The 18,768-nt window shown below is 42.8% G+C and overlaps 1 protein-coding gene across 9 annotated transcripts in view; it reads left to right on the forward strand.

Moving 5' to 3' along the window:
- PPP2R2A (protein phosphatase 2 regulatory subunit Balpha) overlaps window positions 1–18,768 on the forward strand; it is a 42,779-nt gene that overhangs the window by 22,061 nt on the left and 1,950 nt on the right. For 8 of the 9 annotated variants that reach the window (XM_072027108.1, XM_072027109.1, XM_038166926.2 and 5 more), the window contains 6 exons: window positions 10,653–10,750; window positions 15,114–15,279; window positions 15,875–15,987; window positions 16,340–16,517; window positions 17,390–17,554; window positions 18,199–18,368. In XM_072027108.1, the coding sequence (XP_071883209.1) occupies window positions 10,653–10,750; window positions 15,114–15,279; window positions 15,875–15,987; window positions 16,340–16,517; window positions 17,390–17,554; window positions 18,199–18,368 (890 nt within the window). Of the gene's footprint in view, window positions 1–7,764; window positions 7,982–10,652; window positions 10,751–15,113; window positions 15,280–15,874; window positions 15,988–16,339; window positions 16,518–17,389; window positions 17,555–18,198; window positions 18,369–18,768 lie in introns of those variants that run through there. The other variant, XM_072027110.1, reaches the window with a different exon arrangement.

The raw sequence follows: 18,768 nt of genomic DNA on the forward strand, positions 1-18,768 counted from the left end.
AAGCCTGCAATAGCTTCTGTATTGAAAAGTGTTGGGTTTGCTGTTGGCTACTTCTTTATTTAAAGTCAGAACCATTTACTGGTTGGAGATAGGAAGGGTTATGGGCAGACCTGAGCTGTTTTTTGGGATCGTGCACTCTTGCAGAGTCTGTAAAAGGGCAGGCTCAAGGAGAAGCTGTGACCTTTAACAGCTTGTCCCTAATTGTGACCAGACGTTGCAGCTCCACGACCTGTGAGGTTGCTCGCCCGCCTTTCTAAGGTTATTTAAGACGGGCACCAGGAGTGGGGCTGGATTTCTGCCACTTGTGCCTCTTATGTTTATGATATTAATAAACTGGTGTCAAATGTCCTGGGAACGGGTGATGTAGGCTGAAAGACCTTTGTTTCAGCCAACAATAGACCTGAATTAGTGTGAATAGGAAAAGCAAATAGGCGCTTCCTGTCATATTTTAAGGAATACTGGGGTTTGGGGAAGCGTGTGCATTACGGGACTTAACCTGAATGCTCATCATTTGCCAGTGCTTTTTCCCCAGTAAAGTTTTCCCTGCATGTGTGGGTATCTGTTAGTCTTTCTAAATATGTTTGCTGTGCTAATGAAGTAGAATCCCATTTGTTTGAATAGTTTTTTTAGGGTATTCTTCAGGGGAAAAACTGTAAGCTGAACTGCATGAAGACCTGATGAAGGGACACGTCGTAGTTATTTTCCTGACCTGCCTTGTTCCTTGAGTTTGGACCTGGAGGCCTCTTGCTAAGGCTCGAAAGTATGTGAACCGAAAACACTTGGGTGGTGCTTCAGACCACCTTGAGGTTCACTTGGCTCTCACAGAGTATTGTAAGAGTCCAGAACAATGGTATTTGTGGTTTCAGGACAGCGGATGCCTTTGGAGACCCGAGGGAATTCTTGTCAGGTATTAAACAATCCCTTTTTATTGAGTCTGTGGTATTCACAGGTTGACCTGGCGTGTGTTGTGCTGGAAAACAGCTCTGGTTTGACCTGGTAACTTCTCAGTTGTGCAGTAACTTGCAGACTGAATTATTTGGGTGGTGGTGATCTTTCAGAACTGCTTTCCTCTTCATGCAGCAGATGCAAGGAAGCTCTTTTCTCCCCCAGTTTCAGGGTGGGAAGATCGTAGGGTCGGTCAGCTTAGTTGTGTGCAGACAGCATACCCCCAGAGGTCCTAGTAGCAGGAAGGCAAAGGCAGCTCCCAGGTGATGTGGGAAGGGCACTAATTGTGCCACGATTAATTACATTTCGGTTTCTACATCCACTGATGCTGGAGCTAAGCTAACCCTGCTGGTTAAATACAGAGTGCCTAAGTCTAGGCAGCCAAGTCGGTGGCAATTTTTGTTGTTCTGCATCAGGCCTGGCTTGTTGTAAGTTCATATTCCTGTCTCCCTGCTTGCAGCTCAACTCCTGGCGTGTTCCCGTGCTTTCCTTGTAGCTGAGGGTGCAGGGAGCTGCCTTGGTTTCCAGCATCTTGTGAGCTACAGATACTGCTGCGGTCAATTTATTCTCTGTTTCACCTGGGGGAAGAAGGGGTTTGCCTATTGGCTTCCTATGCATGTGTTCCGAAAGGAACTGCAGTAATGTCCTTTCTCAAGGTTTAAAAATAGAAAGTAATTAATCAGGGTGATGAGGGTTAATGGTTTCTATCCAGAAACCAAACAGCTTTGCATTTGTTTATGTGGAGAGAACATTCTTCTATCTGCTCTTGTTAGTTGAAGAAAAGAAGAATTTTTTCACTGTAATTTTTGAGGCACTTTATTAATAAACTAATTTAGGGTTAAAAACAACCCCAAAACTCTATTTAATGCTTTCATCGGATGAAGTGCTTTCAAGGCACCAGTTCAAGATTCTTTTCAGCTAGCAGCCTACCAGCCCTTTATTTTTTCTTCTGTAAATTTTCAGTGAACTTTGTATGCATAAAAGGAATTCCAGAAGCACTTCCAGACTTGGTGAGCTGGAATAAAAACCTCTACAGTCAGAGCCCGGTGGTTACAGTAATTGTGGTACAGCTAATGCTTCACCAGTTCCACAGTGGATCAATCAAGGTTAAATCAATGTAACATTTAAAAGTTCTGTCCTCAAATTGACACTGATTTTAATGTAAATGCTTAAACTCCTTTCACAAAGATGAAACTGGAAAAAAAATAAAGTAATTTTAAGTGAGCAGTCAGCGTATGTTGCTGTGTATCACATCTGTTTTCAAGAGTGCTTTGGCTGCTGCTGTTTGCCACCTCTGTTTTCTCTGTGCCACCACAGGTGTCTTGGAGTCCTGGATACGGGAGGCTTTGAATTTCCTACTATAGATGGAGGCAGGAAGCCACTGGTCGGAGGTTTAAATCCATTTCCTTTCTCTTTGGACTATGCAATTCTTACCTTTAGGTATCTGTTGCAAGCGTGAGCTTGTGAAGACTGTACAAGTAGACAGAAATGCTTTTAATTGGTCATGAGCTTCATAGCCTGCTGCAAAGCCAGAAGGTTTGAGGTGCTGGGAACATCTGTCAGAGGTGGCATGTGTTGTGTTCCTCGGGATTTCTGCAACTTCTGAAAGTTGCTGCTGGTTTTGCACACTTGTTTGTTGGCCCCTTGCCTTTGACTGAAATGGGACGTGAGGAAACTGGTGATAACTTTGGGAAGTGGAGATGTTGAAGCCTACCAGTGTTTGCCCACAAACAACACTGTCCTGGTGAGGCACAGCAATTGTTTACCAAACACAAGCAGTAAAATGTTCATTGTGCCACTCCCTGCACAACTTAAATTGTACAAGCACTGAGTGTGCCTTCTGTGAACTGTTCTTAAATGGGGAAGTGGCTTTGATATCTCAGTTAACTTAAGATCATGCAAAGATTTCTGAAGGTGCAAGGAGCTGGCTTTCCAGGTGGGAGGCACTGTATTTTGGTGAAGTGGTTCTGCTCCCTGCTTGTTCCTTGGTAAAACACCTCAATTCACCTGGGTGTTTGCTGCTACTCCAGCTTTACAAGAAGTGCCTTTTTGTAAAGGGATTAGAGTTTTACTTCTGTTTCAGTTCTGTTTTCTGCATTTCTAACATCGTCATCTCACTATGGCTGTGCAGACAGGAGCAGCTGCTTTCATGTGGGGCAAAAGGACTCAGGTTGGTTTCTTCTGTGGGTGTTACCGGGAAAAATTACGTCTTACATGAAAACCAACACTAACGAGGTTAAGATTGGCATCACTTTATCATGTCAGTAGGAGGGAATCTGGAGGGGTCCAACACTTGATTTAGGGAGTTTAGGATGTTTCGGACTGTTCGACAAGGATTGTTTGGTTATTTTACTTAGGGCAAGCAGTACATGCAGTGAACTTGAGCTAGGAAGCACTTCGAGTATTCACTGGAGCTGGGTGTATGTGTGCACGGCACTTGCACGTATGTAGGACTGGGACAGTCTCGGTGCTCAAATACCTCTCTGCAAACAGGACTACAACACTTCCCAAATCACTGGGGAGATGACAAGCTTTCCCCTGATGTCTTTTTATTTTCAGTGTCACAGGGCTTGGAGGGCTGGAAATGAATGTGGGTGCTAGAGAATACGTGATGGGGTTCTGCAGGACGCCTCTTCCCTGCGTGGAGCTTTCCGAGCCTCACACAAACCAAGGAGAGCAGCTCAATTGTTGCTCGAGCTGCAGCTCTGGCTGCTGCCTGCTTGGGCTTTCACTCCAGCAGGGCCAGCTCCAGGGTGAAGCTGGTGTCCTACAAATTCCCCTCCCCTCTGCGTTAAGGGGCTTTTTGCATTCCTTGCATGCAGCAGCGTGGCAGACTGGTACTTGGGAGACAAGGAGCAACCAGCTGGCTCTTGCCAGCCTTCATGGCACAGGAGTGAAAAGTTCTGCCACAGACATCCCCTTTCTTCCCCTCTGCCTTGCATATATTTTACCCTGTCCTCATTATTTCCGAAGAAATAATATATTTTTAATTCCCTCTGCTAGCAAAGAGACCCTTTTAAAGGGCTTTGGAATGACTCTTGAGAAGTAAATTGAACTGCAGGAATGCCTGATCCTCGCTGCTCTGCCTTTGTTGCCTGGTCACTTCTGCGAGACGGAATGAATGCGGAGAATCACTCCTGAAAGTGAATGAAGAGAAGGGAAATGAAGTCAATAGCAAAACGGGTCACGGCGGCTTTATAGAATGGGGTTCCCTGCCCCCTCTCTGCACACATAAATTAGGGATGGGGCTGGAATGCAGAGGGCATTTCCTTTCATGCTGTCATTTTGCTCTGCTCTTTCCCTGGTGCCTGTAGCTGTAGTAGCCTGAATCGGGAGCCCTCTTCTCTGCAAACACACATGTATTGTTGCTCTTCCCTAATCTTATTTAAACAGCTTTCCTGTTCACTTTAACACTTCGCTATCTAGCTGCAGAGATTTAATGTACATTGTATTAGGATTCTGGATACGTGTGATACATTGAAATCATGCGAACAATGGGGTGGTGTTGGGATGACTCGGACGTGCAGAGTGCATGGCGCAGCTTCTTCAAATATTTGAAGCCTTGGAGGAGCTGACTCCAGACCTATTCTGCTGTTGTTTACATCCAGTAATGACTAGTTAGGAATTATGTACTTAATCAGTGCAAAAAAACACCAGAGAAAGTCCAATACTAAGTCACAAACTTCTGTCACTATCTGCAACGTAAGCGAGGGTGTTTAGAAGGCACTTTTACCTAGTGGGTCTGAATGAAGCAGGAGAGTTTTCCTTCACTCTGGGTTTTTCTAACCAAGCAATTTGTAAGTTATTTCATGCCTGAGGTCTGCAAGTTCTGGAGAAATACCCTTGCTCAGTTCTGAGTGTGCTGACTTTTGCCTTTAGAAATGATCCAGGAAGAAAAGCTCGTGGTGGTTTTCCATTTCTGTGCTGCTTCCTCAGTTTGAGATGTTTTGAGCTTGTTTGAGCTTCCTTGGATTTTAATGGTCCTAGCCATTAGTTTCTTGAAGTTTCCCATTCCAGATGGGTTCTGAAGTATCCTTGGGATGATCAGTTGATGTTCGATTCGATCAAAGCAGCTCCTCCTGTACACAAGGCTGGCAAACTGGGGTCACGGCCTCCACATTTGGTCAGTGAATTGTCTTTTTACTCCTCAGGACAGAATTACAACCTGTAAGTAATCTGCTCTGCATTGCAGCTGAGCTTTGTTTCAGTTGCTCCTTTGGAAATTTCCAGAAATGGTCTTTTTGAGCCACCGGGAAGGTGAATAAACAATGAAGGAGCAGCAAAATGCTTTTTAATACTACAATTCTTTGTTCAGTCCTTGGAAACATCAGGAGATCGCTCCACTTGTGTAAACATACTGATTTACTTGCTCTCTGCTTAGGCAGCAGATCAACGTGATTCCAAAAACTTGTACAGAAACCTTTTAGGTCTGGAGAAATAAAGACACTCTTTGTTCGCTGCCGTGATTGACTTGCTGCTGGAGAGTAGGTGACATGTTTTGCCTACCAAGCATGTTTTATAAGCAGAGTTTAGAAAAAGTTCATGGTACATTAAAATAGATAGCCTCTTCTGTACTAATAAAATACCTTTTATTCTATTATTGGAAACAAATTTAATACAGAACTGCTTCTCAGGCTCACAATGGGCCTTCTGGAACCTAAGTCATTGGATTAAAGTATTTTTTGCTTGTTTGGATTGATTAAGTTGTTTTTTTGCCTTATTCTGTAGACTTGTCAGCAGTAGGAAGACTTCAGGGAAAAAACCAACAACCTTCTGATGGTTCAGAAAGCTTGCTGGTCATTTGGTGTGATTTTTGTTCAGAATTCCTGTCGATCCTCACTGAAAACCATGGGAAGCCCCCAAAGTACATGACTGGTTTTCGGGATCTGTCATTGAGTTTCTGCTTTCAAACACTGCTTTTCTTAAAGTGGGGGGTGCAAAAAGCATTTCAGATGTCAGATGGGTTTATTCAACAATCTTTGAGCATTGTAATTTACCTATCTTCACTTAAACTGGTCATTTTTCATAAGCCCTTTGGTCTGGGGCCTCAGTGTTTCAAGTCATCTGAATCCCGCTGGACAGGCTACCTTCCTACACAGGGTCCTGCAGTCACATTAGTTCAGCATTCAAGTGCCTTTTACTTCTCAGGAAGCAGATGTTGTGTTATTAAGCCCAGACTGTGAGCAGTTTCTCTTTTGGGATTAAGACTTGGGTGCTTTAGAGGTGTTTCAGCTTTGCAAGGTGCACGTTAGGGGGCTGGAAGCAGAACAAAACGCAAGATTCACATGCTAGATTCAGGATTCAAGTGTCACATTATATACACGTAGCAGCAAAATGAAATACGTTAATAAAACAATTGTAAAAGAAAGCACTTCCTAAGCAAGAAATGGAGCTTTTTCTGCATTAGTGATGATAACCTTGGTCTTGGTCCCCTTTGAGAACATTTTCAAACAAACGGACTTTCTGGTTTGGTATGAAGGTGAGCTTGGGGTCCTGCCTCATGGCCATTGTGCAGGATTTTAGGTGTGCTACTGTTTGATGTTGTTATTGTTTCAGTCCATCTTATGTTTGGTATTTATTATGTATTTGGTATTTACCTACTGGAACTGTGAATTAGTGTGGTACAACACCAGGCTGTTCAGCCCTGTCATGTTGGAAGGTGAGTCACCCAAAATAATAAAATTTGATGCTATGAGTATTGACTAAAAATTCAAAACTCATGGTTGCCATCTTTAGAAGCCCCTAGGAAACAAATAGTGCTTGTGTTGGGGTGATTCTCCTGCTAGGGTATTACTGGAAGGAACGTCTGCCACCAGTCGGAACCACTTAGGAGCTTGGCTCCCTTTTACATGAGCTGTGGGCATGTGGCTTTAGCCATCAGCAAGGCTTGGAGATGTCTTCCCTGCTCCCCAGCCACTGCCACCAAGCCAACCTGCTGCACGTTTTCCCTTTGTGGTGTGCAGGCACAACAGCAAATGGACTTTAGGTTGTGCATATTTCTCTCTGCTTTTAGGTCGATGAGAGCTGTTATTTAGGTCTCAGAAGTGTGGGGACGGTGGTAACAAAAGTGTCTATGAAGGGATATTTAGTGGAACGGAAGGACAGCTCTATTTAAATGTTCAAGGACAGATTAGGGTAACCCAGAGGTGTCTGCCCCAAGCTGATACACAAGTGATAGACATGATACAGGTACTGCAAGAACACCTTGGGACCACAGATGCCCATTTGCATTGGGTTTTGGTTTTGTCAGGACAATGTCTGTGTCGTGTGTGCCTGATGTTGCACTGTAGTGAACATCTGAAAGCTCAGCAGCCAAAGGGTCACTCTTTGTCTCGGTGTCCAAGATGTCCCAAGGTGCTGGGGGGAGAAGATCTGCGCATCTGACCTCTCGAGGCACGGCTGCTGTGTGTTGGCAACTCGGTTCAGGTCTCTTCACAGATGCTGCTGCTCTAACTGTATCCTGTGGGGGCATGGTTATCAGATGAGGTTCGGGTGGTTGCTTATCTCTGCTCGAAGAGGAAGGCACTGGAATGCTTGGGCGGTAAGCAATGGATGCGTCCCATTCTCAAAGCCATGGTGGTAGTGACAGCAGAGCACCGTACCGCTCTGCTGCCTGCCGTGTTCCTCCCCAGCGCTGTTTGCACACAGAAATGATCGTGTGCAGGCTCCTGGGCAGGGAGAGCAGCCCTCTGTGTTTGCAAGACTCCCACCTAGAGACCGGAGCAAAAAATAGCACGCCCAAAAGGGAGGAGGCAGAGAAGGCAGCACGATCTATACATGCTCTCGGGCTCGTTGCAGCACTGAAGGACTAAAATAACCCTACACGTAACTATCCTGGGAATTACAGTTAGCGTTTGAAAAGCAAAGGATAACATTGATTTTTATCTGGCAACAAGGGTGTTAATACAGATGAAAACACACGGGCGAATCAGTGCACTGCGGAAGATGAAATGCTTCCCCTGTCAATTCACAAACACTATTAAATCCGCCCAGTTCACCACCAGTGCCTTGATGTCTGTCTCTTTCTTTGACCAAGGTATGGGAATACAATATCCTGAACGGTGAGTTATTGGATTTAAAATGCATGATTGGTTGCTTTGTTCTCCTGTACTGATTTTGTGTAAAATATGCATCTCGGTGCTGTTGTGGGACTAGTTAAAAAGAAAGCATTTTTCTGGCTACTTTTCCAGCACGTTTGGTTTTGTCCTTGGAAGGAGAATAGTCTGAGCTCTCAGGGTAGAAGGCACATAAGATTCCATAGGTATAGCTTGAATTTAAAAAATAATTACTTATTTTTCTGTTGCGATTGCTGCTAAATAATGTTTTTTTCTAATTAAAAATTAAATTGGTCCAAGGACTTGAAAATATCTCTAGCATGGAGCTGGTCAGCAGTGAGTTCTGTCAGCACTGTTGGGGCTTGCTGGGTTTTTTGGGGGCGTGGGGGCGTTGGTACCAAAAGTTTGGTCGTGGATGGAGTTGAGCCTAACAGCAAAGCAGGAGTTTTATTAACTTCTGCACGTCAGTGATCTCCAAGTTCAGATGAACTTGAAAATTAAAATAAATGCAAAAGGTGAGGGTGTCTAGAACTGTTAGAGAGAAGCAGTTAGCTTTCTGTGATGTGTGAGAGTTGTATACCAGACAGTAACAAATCCTTAAAATTAGGATTTCTGGCTGCTGTTGCTACTGATTGTAAGGCTTCAATCTGAAGGCCTTTGACTTGCAAAACTTCTTAGAGGCTTTCATCAAAGCTTTCGTCAAAAAGTGCTGTGATGAATATAGATTTAGATATCTATATTAGATTTCTAAGGCAAACTTTTCCTCTCGTGCATACCCACACTTAGGTCTGCTGAGACAGTGCTGTGTTTTCTTCTGTTCTCACACTGGCTCAGCTTGCAGCGTTTCTGAATGCTTCACAAAATGTGTGTCCTTCTCACTGGTAAGAAGTGAGGTATTTTGTTTTTCCTCAGTTAATTCTTAACTTTCTTAAGGTCTTTTCCTATTAGAGGATTACGGCCGTGGGGCTTGCATTCTATGGAGTAATCAGAATCAGTTTGGTTTGCACTTCACCTTCTGCATGCTAGATGTGATGAATTTTATGTGAAGGTTATGTATGGTTATGTCCACCTGTGAAAGTCTTATGGATGGGAGAGGAATCACCTGATCTTGGTCAGGGTTATGTGAACGCATGGACCAAGTAGCAGCTAGCTTCCAGAAGAAAAGCATCCCTCTGTGCATGCAAATCCAGGTTTTTACCATCAGTGATCTGGATCCTGGTTTCTCTACGTAAAAGCTTGTATCATATTCATGTTCCTAACGCAGTGTTCTTGAGGAATTTCAGCCCGTGTCTTTCAGTACTGCCATATAACCGTGGTGAGTCTGTGCAGCGTGTCAGAAAACCTGCCTGAGCTCCGTGCCAGGATTCTGACTCTGCATCTTTCACATCTCAGGGTGTTGCAGCTGGGGTTGGCCTGCTTGGTGAGGCTGCCTTTGCATTGGGCAGTTTTCAGAGGGCTGTGCTGTGTGTGTGCTGCGTGCTCGGAGCTGCTGCGTAATGCAGTAACCAACAGCTTGCTCATGTCCTCAGAGGCCACCACCCCTGTGTTTAGGACAACCACGAATGATGTAAGTTTCATTTTGCTATTGGAACATGCAGGACTTGTATTCATTCTACTTCAAGATGCAATAAGACTGTTGTTATCTCTAAGATGCTGCTGTTGATAGGATGGCTAGCAGTGGCTTTCAGTTTGTACAGCGTGTACTGGGCTTTGCTAAGCTACAAAACACAAAATGAAAAGCCATCCAAGAGAGAAGTTGGACGTTGCTTGTCTACTTCAGGCTAACATGGAGGTGCAATAGCCTGAATTGTGGATGTACAAACCATAGGTACCTGCTTCTGCAGAAACCCAGATTTATGTAGCTCCAATACACTGCAACTTGACATTGGTGTTCCCAGCACAGTCTGCCTTCCAACACTTGAAAGTATTGTGGGGCGTGTTTCAAAACACATTTTGCTGGAGCTGCAATGTCCTTTATCCTTTTATCTATCTTTTTGCTTCGTAAACAGATCAATTCAGTATTATGTGGATTTTGCCTGTATATATTCACTATTTAATTTTAGCACCTCCTGTAGAAATACCTGGTAATGTAAAACTTGCTCATCCCAAAAAGTTACTCGGGTTTTTGAGTCAGCCTGCTGAACTTGGAGCCAGCTGCAGCTGTTTGTTCCACATCCTTGCGTTCCTTAGGTGCTGATGTCTGAACAGCTCCTCCCTTGGAGTTTTTCCTTTAAGTTCTCAAATGTGTGTAGTCCTTAAAAATAAAAACTCAGATGGGAAGTGCTTGTGTCCAGTTCTTTTACAGGAATGCAGAAAATGCAGTAATACCTGCACATAGACGTTCACTGACGTTACAGCTTGAACATCCCTTTCTATCCCTACCCTAGAGCAGTAGTCCTAACAAAAGTTGTAAGAAGTGACCAGGTAGGGCCTTTAAAATAACTTGGCAGATGACTGAACCTAGTAATGGGTTTTCAAGTATATAACTTTTACAAGCTGTGCCTTTATCTTTAAAGGAGCTCCTGCTTGTGTTCTATAACTTGAGTGTATGGGAAATGAAGTGTATGGTTTTGTCTATAATGGCAGCTTTCTTGACCATTGAGTATTTACAAGAATAATTGATTTCTGGGCTTTGTTTTTGTTCCTTTGCAGCGGATATAATTTCTACAGTAGAATTTAACCATTCTGGAGAGTTGTTAGCAACAGGAGACAAAGGAGGTAGAGTCGTCATCTTTCAACAGGAGCAGGAGGTGAGTGATAACTACTTCAAGTGCGTTTAATATTTTCTTTTGCCATTTATTTTGTTTTTAAAGGAAAGGTGTATGTTTTTATAACAAACTTCACAGAAAGCATATGCTTGCATAATAAGTGATTAAAATAATGAAATGTAAAAGTAAAAGAATTACTAATGACTTGGTGATGCTGTTAGAAATGACTTCAATTTTAATGCTGTGGTCCAGGCACTGCTTAAAGTGAGGTGGGGGAAGAAGGGGGAGGGGAGGGCAGGGAGCCTGAAGACCTTGGGGAAGCTAAAATTCATCTTACAGTGCTCGAATTGGCTGGGTTTGTTACTTCAGATCTCACTGTAAGTTGGGGAAATAAGAATCGCTCTTAAATGCAAACGTAGCTGTGACCTTTTCCATTCTGATATCAATCAGGTAAAATAGTTCAAGGTTCTGTCAACATCGATTCCTTACAAGGGTCTAGGATTTTCTGCTGGTTAAAATGCTTCACATGAAAGTCTTAGTGCTAGAGGGAATTCTTTTAAAACTGTAGGGCTACATCTCATGTTGCTTTTGAACTGAAGCTAGAGTTTTTCTTCATGTCCGCAGTAATTTTGCTCACATTTGAAGTTAGCTTTTAAACTGCCTAGCTGCTTTCTCTCTTATATGGAACAGTGTTTGTTGGTAGCACTTAGTGTCTAATTTAAAGTACAGCACTGGAAAACATGGAAGGAAAGTAAAAGGAACCAATCAAACCAGAACTTAGTGGAGTCAAAGCTTGTAGCCATCAGTACCTTGACAGATTGTTATCCCCACCGAAGGTATGTTTGTGGGTGGGTCTGCATTACTGTTTCTGAATATAAACCAAGTTTGAATGACTGCATTCAATGTACATACTTTTAATTTATGCTGTAAATATACTGATTACAGCTTTTTATTCCCCCGTGAGATCTGCTCTCTCTGATGCATCCCATCCCCGCATCAGATACAGAATTCCTCTCTCTCTTCCACAACGTAAACGTGTTTCTTACACGTGTACTTAGCGGGCTTTCAGATGTTTACCCTTACACCCGAGCAGTGAGGTTACCAAAGACCTGGGTTAGAAAAGAACATCCAGTACAATAGTCCTAGGTCCCTTTGCTGAGAAAGGGACCTAAAATCCATTGCTTTGTTTTCTTTTGGCCTTTAGAGGATAACAGGTCACCGTCAAGGCGTGTCTCTGGATGGTTTGAATACTGGAAGTTAGTGTATCCTATTATTAAAATCAGCAATCAGTGTTAGTGTTTGCATATGAGTAATAGCTGAGGCTTATTATTAACCCACCTGGCAACCAAAGCAGTCTGTTTTTATCAATAGAGATTACTGAATATTTTTCCGCTACTTTTATTTTCGTGTGAACTTTTATAGTGCAAGCTTGAAGCTAGATTTCCTAGCTCTAAGCCTTTTATGCAGCGAGTAGCCTAACTAATACTGAAATCAGAGATAAAAGGACTGCTGAAAACTTAATCCACTTCATCATCTCCTGGATGTGAAGATGAAATATTAAGAATCGAGGGTTTGATCTTGTTGAAGTCTCTATTAGTCTTAGAACATTACAAGATCCTGCAATGTACAAGTGATTTAGGAGCACAGTTTCCAGTTCTGAAAGTAATATAAATGAAGTCACCTAAAGGTTTTACTAAAACTAAACAAATCAAACCTCTCCCAGTACTGGGAGCTGTAACCTAGCTCCTTTAGGTTATAGCTGTATGGGTATTTTTTCACATTATGCTTGTTCTTTTGGTCTTTGTAGAGTTCTACAGACGGCTCTTCTGATGCTGAAAGGGTTTCTTCTCCCACGGTAAAAGTGGGAAAGCTGAGATGGAGTGTTTGGTTTTTAAACTTACAGGTCGACTTGATTAGAATTTATTTACTTTAGGGGGAGCATGAAAAGGCACTTCTGCCATCTCACTGCCTGGAGAAGTCGTGCTGTTACTTCTTCCCTTGGCGTTTGATGCAATTCCAGATGTACAAACGCCAAGCATTAGAATTCCACAGTTCCCCAGCACAAGTTGCTTTCTGCTGCTGATGTGCAGCAACCATGCACGCAGATCGCTTTGGTCAGCTGGTGCCACCTAGCGGGGTGTTCCTGGCTCTTAGCCTCGCTGAGCTTCTTTGGCCACAGCCTGTGATGAACACAGCATGTAGGGGGGTATCTGTACTGTAATCCCCTGTAGCTCGTAATCAGCCACAAACTGTTGGAGCGTTAGCTTGCTCGCATCCCTTATGGAGCCTTTAATGTAGCTGAAGGCTTAAAGAGCTTCCTGCATGTTCTCAAGTAAGGTTGTTTTTTTTTTGTTTCTTTTTTTCAATGTATAAGCTGTGGTTTGTGCCCTTCTGATCTCTGAGGCTGGGTGTAGTAAGAAGGTCACCACACTGAGCTGCACAGGATTTGGACAGTCTCATTCCTTGGTGTTTGGGCAGGGAGCAGCAGGGCCTGGTTTCCCTGCCGCAGCAGGTGGCTATGCCAAGGGCCTGACCGGCTAGGGCAAGTTCTATATAAAAGATGCTCCACGAGACCATTGTTTTTAAGTCTTCTGGGTTGGATTTATGTCCCACCTTCTGTCACGCTGCATTCCAGAGCCATTTGCAGACCAGAAAAACAGAAACACTTTGTGGAGATACACAGGGCTGTGCAGCACCCCCCACCAAAGTGCTGCCGCCTCTGGGCTGGAATGTGGCAGCCCTTCGAAGCAAGTGGCATGCTGTAGGTGTCAGGCAGGAAATGAATACTGCCTCTAATTGAAACTGAAGGCGGGATTTGCGTAGGCAGCCTGCAATTACCTAAATTGGAATTTAACATAAGGCACTTGGGCCAGCACGTCGTCTTGTTTGGAGTTTTAAGCGTGCCGTGTGATGAGCTGATGGCTGAAAGTTTGCTTTCCATCCCAAGGATGGGCTTCATGTATACTAATTATAAATATTCGAGGCCTGTAGAGCTTTAACAGAATACACAAGAAATGTGTTTAAGCCTGAATCATTATGGTAAGCATGGAACCGAAGGAAAGGTCACTGAATCATGACCAGCACTTCCTAAAGCTCAAGAGATTTTCTTTAGAAGCTGCCTATTGAATGCAGCAACCCTGCTGAACTTGTTAGGTCTAACAGAAACTTGGAACAAAGTTCCTTCCGTTCTCTGAGGTGGGAAAGCCAGCATAATTGGATAGGTGTGGTACGATATTCTAGTGCCAAATTATTTCTAAGGCGTTTTTTCCACTTTTCCCTTCCCCTGAAGCTTATTGTAAAATGTGAGGGTTCCTGCCAGCCATTAATGGCAGGGTATGAAGCAAGAGACAGTGATGCAGGGAATGTGACAAATGTGGGCTAGCAAGGATCGTATCGAGAAGCTCGTCCTAGTGAGGCATGAAAGGATGAAACGAATGGATGGACACGAGGCGCACCAGGGAAGGAGCGAAGTCCCTAGTCGAGAACATATCACAGGAAAGGAATCTCATGGTGCAACCTCCTGAAACGGGTAGAACGGGAGTCTAGCACAAAATAAAGCCTGAACTCATCTCAGGTACACCTGAAAAGTCCCTTTTGAAGCATTGCTTCAGAGGGGCTGCAGTATTGTCACCCTACCCATGGGAGGGAACGCAAGGTTCCACCCCTGCAGTGGTGTTAGTGCTCAGAAGCTGCTGCCTGAAACAGAACCTTTAGAAAGAAGAGGAATTGTGCAAGTTTGGAGGTTTTCAGTGTGTCAAACAGGCTAGCTGCTGTTGTGACTTCTCGTGTCAAAGATGTATTCATCAGATGTTAAGGTTTTTTTCCATCAGAGTGAGGGAGAAGCAGAAGTTTAAGAACTTCTTAAACAGTTCAGAAGAACAATTCAGGGAGTGTTCAGGAGAACAGTTCAGGGAGTGAGGAGGTTATCAAGCAGACTAGACTGGCAGAGCTGTTTGTAGAGGTGACAGGTAGGAATCTTGTGATGAGCTGAACTTACGACAGAGTAGACTTGTGTTACCTGTGACTGCTCCTTTTTTGGGTAATATCTTCCTTACAGGTGGAAAGCTTTACTTCTTTTAAGCACATAAACATTTAACAAACTTATCATTTGTGTTGAGGTAAACTTTAATTCTGAGCAGCTGACCTTATGAGCTAACATGAAAGGGGAAAGTGAACTTGTAATTCATGTGGTGAAGGGAGATTCTGAAAACTGTAATAATCAGGAGCTGCTGCAATAAGTAGCTTTACACTGATGTACAGTGTAGAAGTCTTAACCTACTCTTATGCTAGCTAGCAGTGTGCCTGCGTATCTCACTGTAAATATCTAGTTCTGGCTTCTGCCTGCAGCCTTGTAAAGTGTTCTGTACGTTGCATCCATATCTTGATCATTTAATTCTCTTTTTAGAACAAAACCCAGTCTCACAGTAGGGGAGAATACAATGTTTACAGTACCTTTCAAAGCCATGAACCAGAGTTTGACTACTTGAAAAGTTTAGAAATTGAAGAGAAGATCAACAAAATTAGGTGGTTACCCCAGAAAAATGCTGCTCAGTTTTTATTGTCTACAAATGGTAAGTTTTGACTTATTACTGTGTAAAATTCAGTTGTGTTGTTACATAGCTTGGCTGTTGGGATTTTGTCTAATCCGCCTCACTTTCAAAAGGCTGGAAGCAAGTTTGTTTTCAATGCGGGTATCTAGGGATATGGCTGCAGAAGAACTATGCTGCTTAACTGTCTGGCTGTTCCATCTTACCTGGGAACAGCAGCCCCATGACATGGAGGGGTGTATTAGAGATTTCCTCCTTGCTGTACAGCAGAGGAGCTTAGCTAATCTGTCATTCAGTACCTTTACGTGTATAACTGAGAGAGCTTGCATTAGTCATTCATAACAAGCCAAACTGAAACTTGCTCTAACTTTTTCTTAAAAGAACAAACTGTGGAGGAGGTCTTTTTAATGCTTTTCATGATGTCTTGTTTTCCTTTGTGTAATTTGGAGATGAAGCAAAATTTCTATCCAAATGAGGTCCCGATCTTCAAGCAGTATTTTTGTCTTTTTTGGTACACGTAGGTGGTCTGCTATTGTTAGTGTTCGTGTTAAAGTGCATCAGGTGAAGACTAGTGCCTTTGCTAGAGCTTTGATTTGCAGCTGTGGCTCCTTCTTTGCAGATAAAACAATAAAGCTATGGAAAATCAGTGAAAGGGACAAAAGACCAGAAGGCTATAATTTAAAGGAAGAAGATGGACGGTATAGGGATCCTACTACAGTTACAACACTACGGGTGAGTGAATGAGCCATCGCTGGTCTCACGGGAGGCCAGGTGAACGTGCATTTCAGTAAGCTGTGTGTATGCATCTGAGTGTTCCCTTCTTCTGAAGGTATGCAGGCTGGCATGTGGCTCAGTGGTTGCCCCATTGTGTGGTGAACTCCACTTTCTGTGGTTCCCCAGGTTTCGTCCAGTGAAACCCTAATTTTGTGCCTGCCCTTTTGCAGGCACGTTTACTTCTGAGATGGTTTTGAGATATTTTAATGGATGTGGTGTATTGAAGGACCATGAGCGCTGATGTTTGTGCACGGCCCTTGCATGCACTCAGTACACTTAACTCAAACTTATGTTGCTTTGTACCTTGCAGGTGCCAGTATTCAGGCCCATGGACCTCATGGTTGAAGCTAGTCCACGAAGAATATTTGCCAATGCTCACACGTATCACATCAATTCCATCTCCATTAATAGTGACTATGAAACGTACTTATCTGCAGATGACTTGCGTATTAATCTGTGGCACCTAGAAATTACAGACAGAAGTTTTAGTATCTTTTTGGCATTGATTCGTGTGATGGGAATGACTTGGTTACAGCAAAGCTATTGTGTGTTTTTTCCCTTTCATGAAAAGTTTCTGTACAGCGTGTTTCTCCACTTCCTGGTTTTGGAGCAGTATGAGCAGAATTTGTTACATGCATGGTGAAAAACAGGCACTCCTAAAGGAAGCAAAAATGCTTAAGGCTTCAAATTAAACAAGCAGTTTGGGAATTTTGGAAGGCAGCGGTATAATAAAATGTCCTGTGAAAATTTTTCCTGACTTGTAGTTTAAAATGAAGAGTCAGACAAGGATCATTCTCTATCTCAATTCTATTTATCCTGCATACCATCTGTTTCCACATGTGTACCTGTGAACATTGAAGGCAGTAGGATCGTAGAAATACGTATTCAGCCCCTTTACTGGGGTTACTGGGAGCAGAGGCTTGATCAGTAAGATCCTAAGCAGAAGCGGCACATGCCTGCTTTATAACGTAGCAGCGTAAGTGGAATTTAAGCAAAACTCTAGCTGACAAAACTTAAGTGACATCTGTACTATAAAATTACTGCTGGAGTGGAGCAAAACATTAAACAGACTTTTTTTGTTTTAAGAAAAAACTTCAAGCTATGTTACAGCCTTGGTTTCTAGACAAGTTGTGGGACTTGGTCTTATTTTTTATCCAGTTTGTGACTGGCTCCCGCAGCCTTTGGCGTCAAATTCCTGTCCTGCTTCCAGATTTCAAGTATTGTGTTCCTTTTTGTTTTTGTTGGCTTGTTTTAATTCTATTTGGCTATTTCAGATGTATTTTGATGAATTGTTGAATATCTTTTAAACTGAAAAATATGTTGTGAAAACTGGAGAAAATTCCTTAACAAAATGGTGTAGATATTGTAGATATTAAGCCTGCCAACATGGAAGAGCTGACAGAGGTGATAACGGCTGCAGAGTTCCACCCAAACAGCTGTAACACATTTGTATACAGCAGCAGTAAAGGAACGATTCGTCTCTGCGATATGAGAGCATCAGCACTCTGTGACAGACATTCAAAATGTAAGTTCTGTTGCTTGTTTTCTGTGGAGGACGATGTCTTGCTGCTAGGTGAAACTGGGCTCTCAGTATGGATACGTTAAAATGCTTAACAGTAAGTTGTGTTAAGTCATTGAACAGTGAGGTGTTTGTGTGCATGCATATATATAAATATACTACAGCAATCCTATGTAAATACATAAAGTAAATCCAAAACCTAAAATCTAAATGAGTCTTAAAATCAGATTCATATTTTTTCAGAATGAAAGTAGTGAATAAAACTACTAGTAACTTAAGCTGGAGTGTCTGCCTAGACAGCAGGACTGGGAATAGCTTTCTGCAGACTTTCTCAGCTCAAATACTGACTGAGAATGGTCTGTGCTTGAAACTGGAAATCTTAAATGTGTGAATGAAGTGTCCAAATGCTACCAAGCAGTTCACTTATTTAGAAGCCAACCTTGATTTGCAATGACAATAGGTGTCATGCCATTTTATGGCAGTCATAAAACAACTTTCAATGGGAGAGTTTTATAATACATAATTTAGGCAGACTAGCCCAACATGGTAAATGTGTTGTAAAAAATTAACCTAATTAACCTAGTTTTGGTGTCTTGTACTGGGACAGACGTAAACTTACCTGTTGAAATGCCTGTTTTATTTTTGTACAGTGTTCGAAGAACCAGAAGATCCTAGCAACAGATCATTTTTCTCTGAAATCATCTCTTCCATATCTGATGTCAAATTTAGCCATAGTGGTCGTTACATGATGACTAGAGACTATCTGTCAGTGAAGATCTGGGATTTAAATATGGAAAACAGACCTGTGGAAACATACCAGGTATTTGGTGAAAAAAATCATATGCTAGAAGTTAAAAGCTTGAAGGACACTTGAGTCCTATTCATAGTCTTGATACAGCAGTTAAAATTTTGTCTGTAAATCTCTACATCCAGACAAAGCATCTGTGAGATGGGCAGGTTTCACACACGTGCTAAAGGCTCTTGCTATTTGCAGGTTGATTGCAGAACCCAAAACTTTGTTTGGGTATTAAAGTCTCTCTTAGATAGCAGAAATGGGGGAAAGGTAATGTTCAGCTGTGAGACAGCACATCTGTTTTACAGCCTGCAGTTGACCTGTTCTTTCCTGGAAGAAAGTGGAGGTAAAACATTTCCTTTGCAGAAAAGGCTTCAAGCTGACACTGAGAACTGCTGCGGTGTTCAAGCTGGTTTTGTGAGAGTTT

Source organism: Anas platyrhynchos, chromosome 23, assembly GCF_047663525.1.
Source record: "Anas platyrhynchos isolate ZD024472 breed Pekin duck chromosome 23, IASCAAS_PekinDuck_T2T, whole genome shotgun sequence".
Taxonomy (NCBI): Eukaryota; Metazoa; Chordata; class Aves; order Anseriformes; family Anatidae; genus Anas; species Anas platyrhynchos.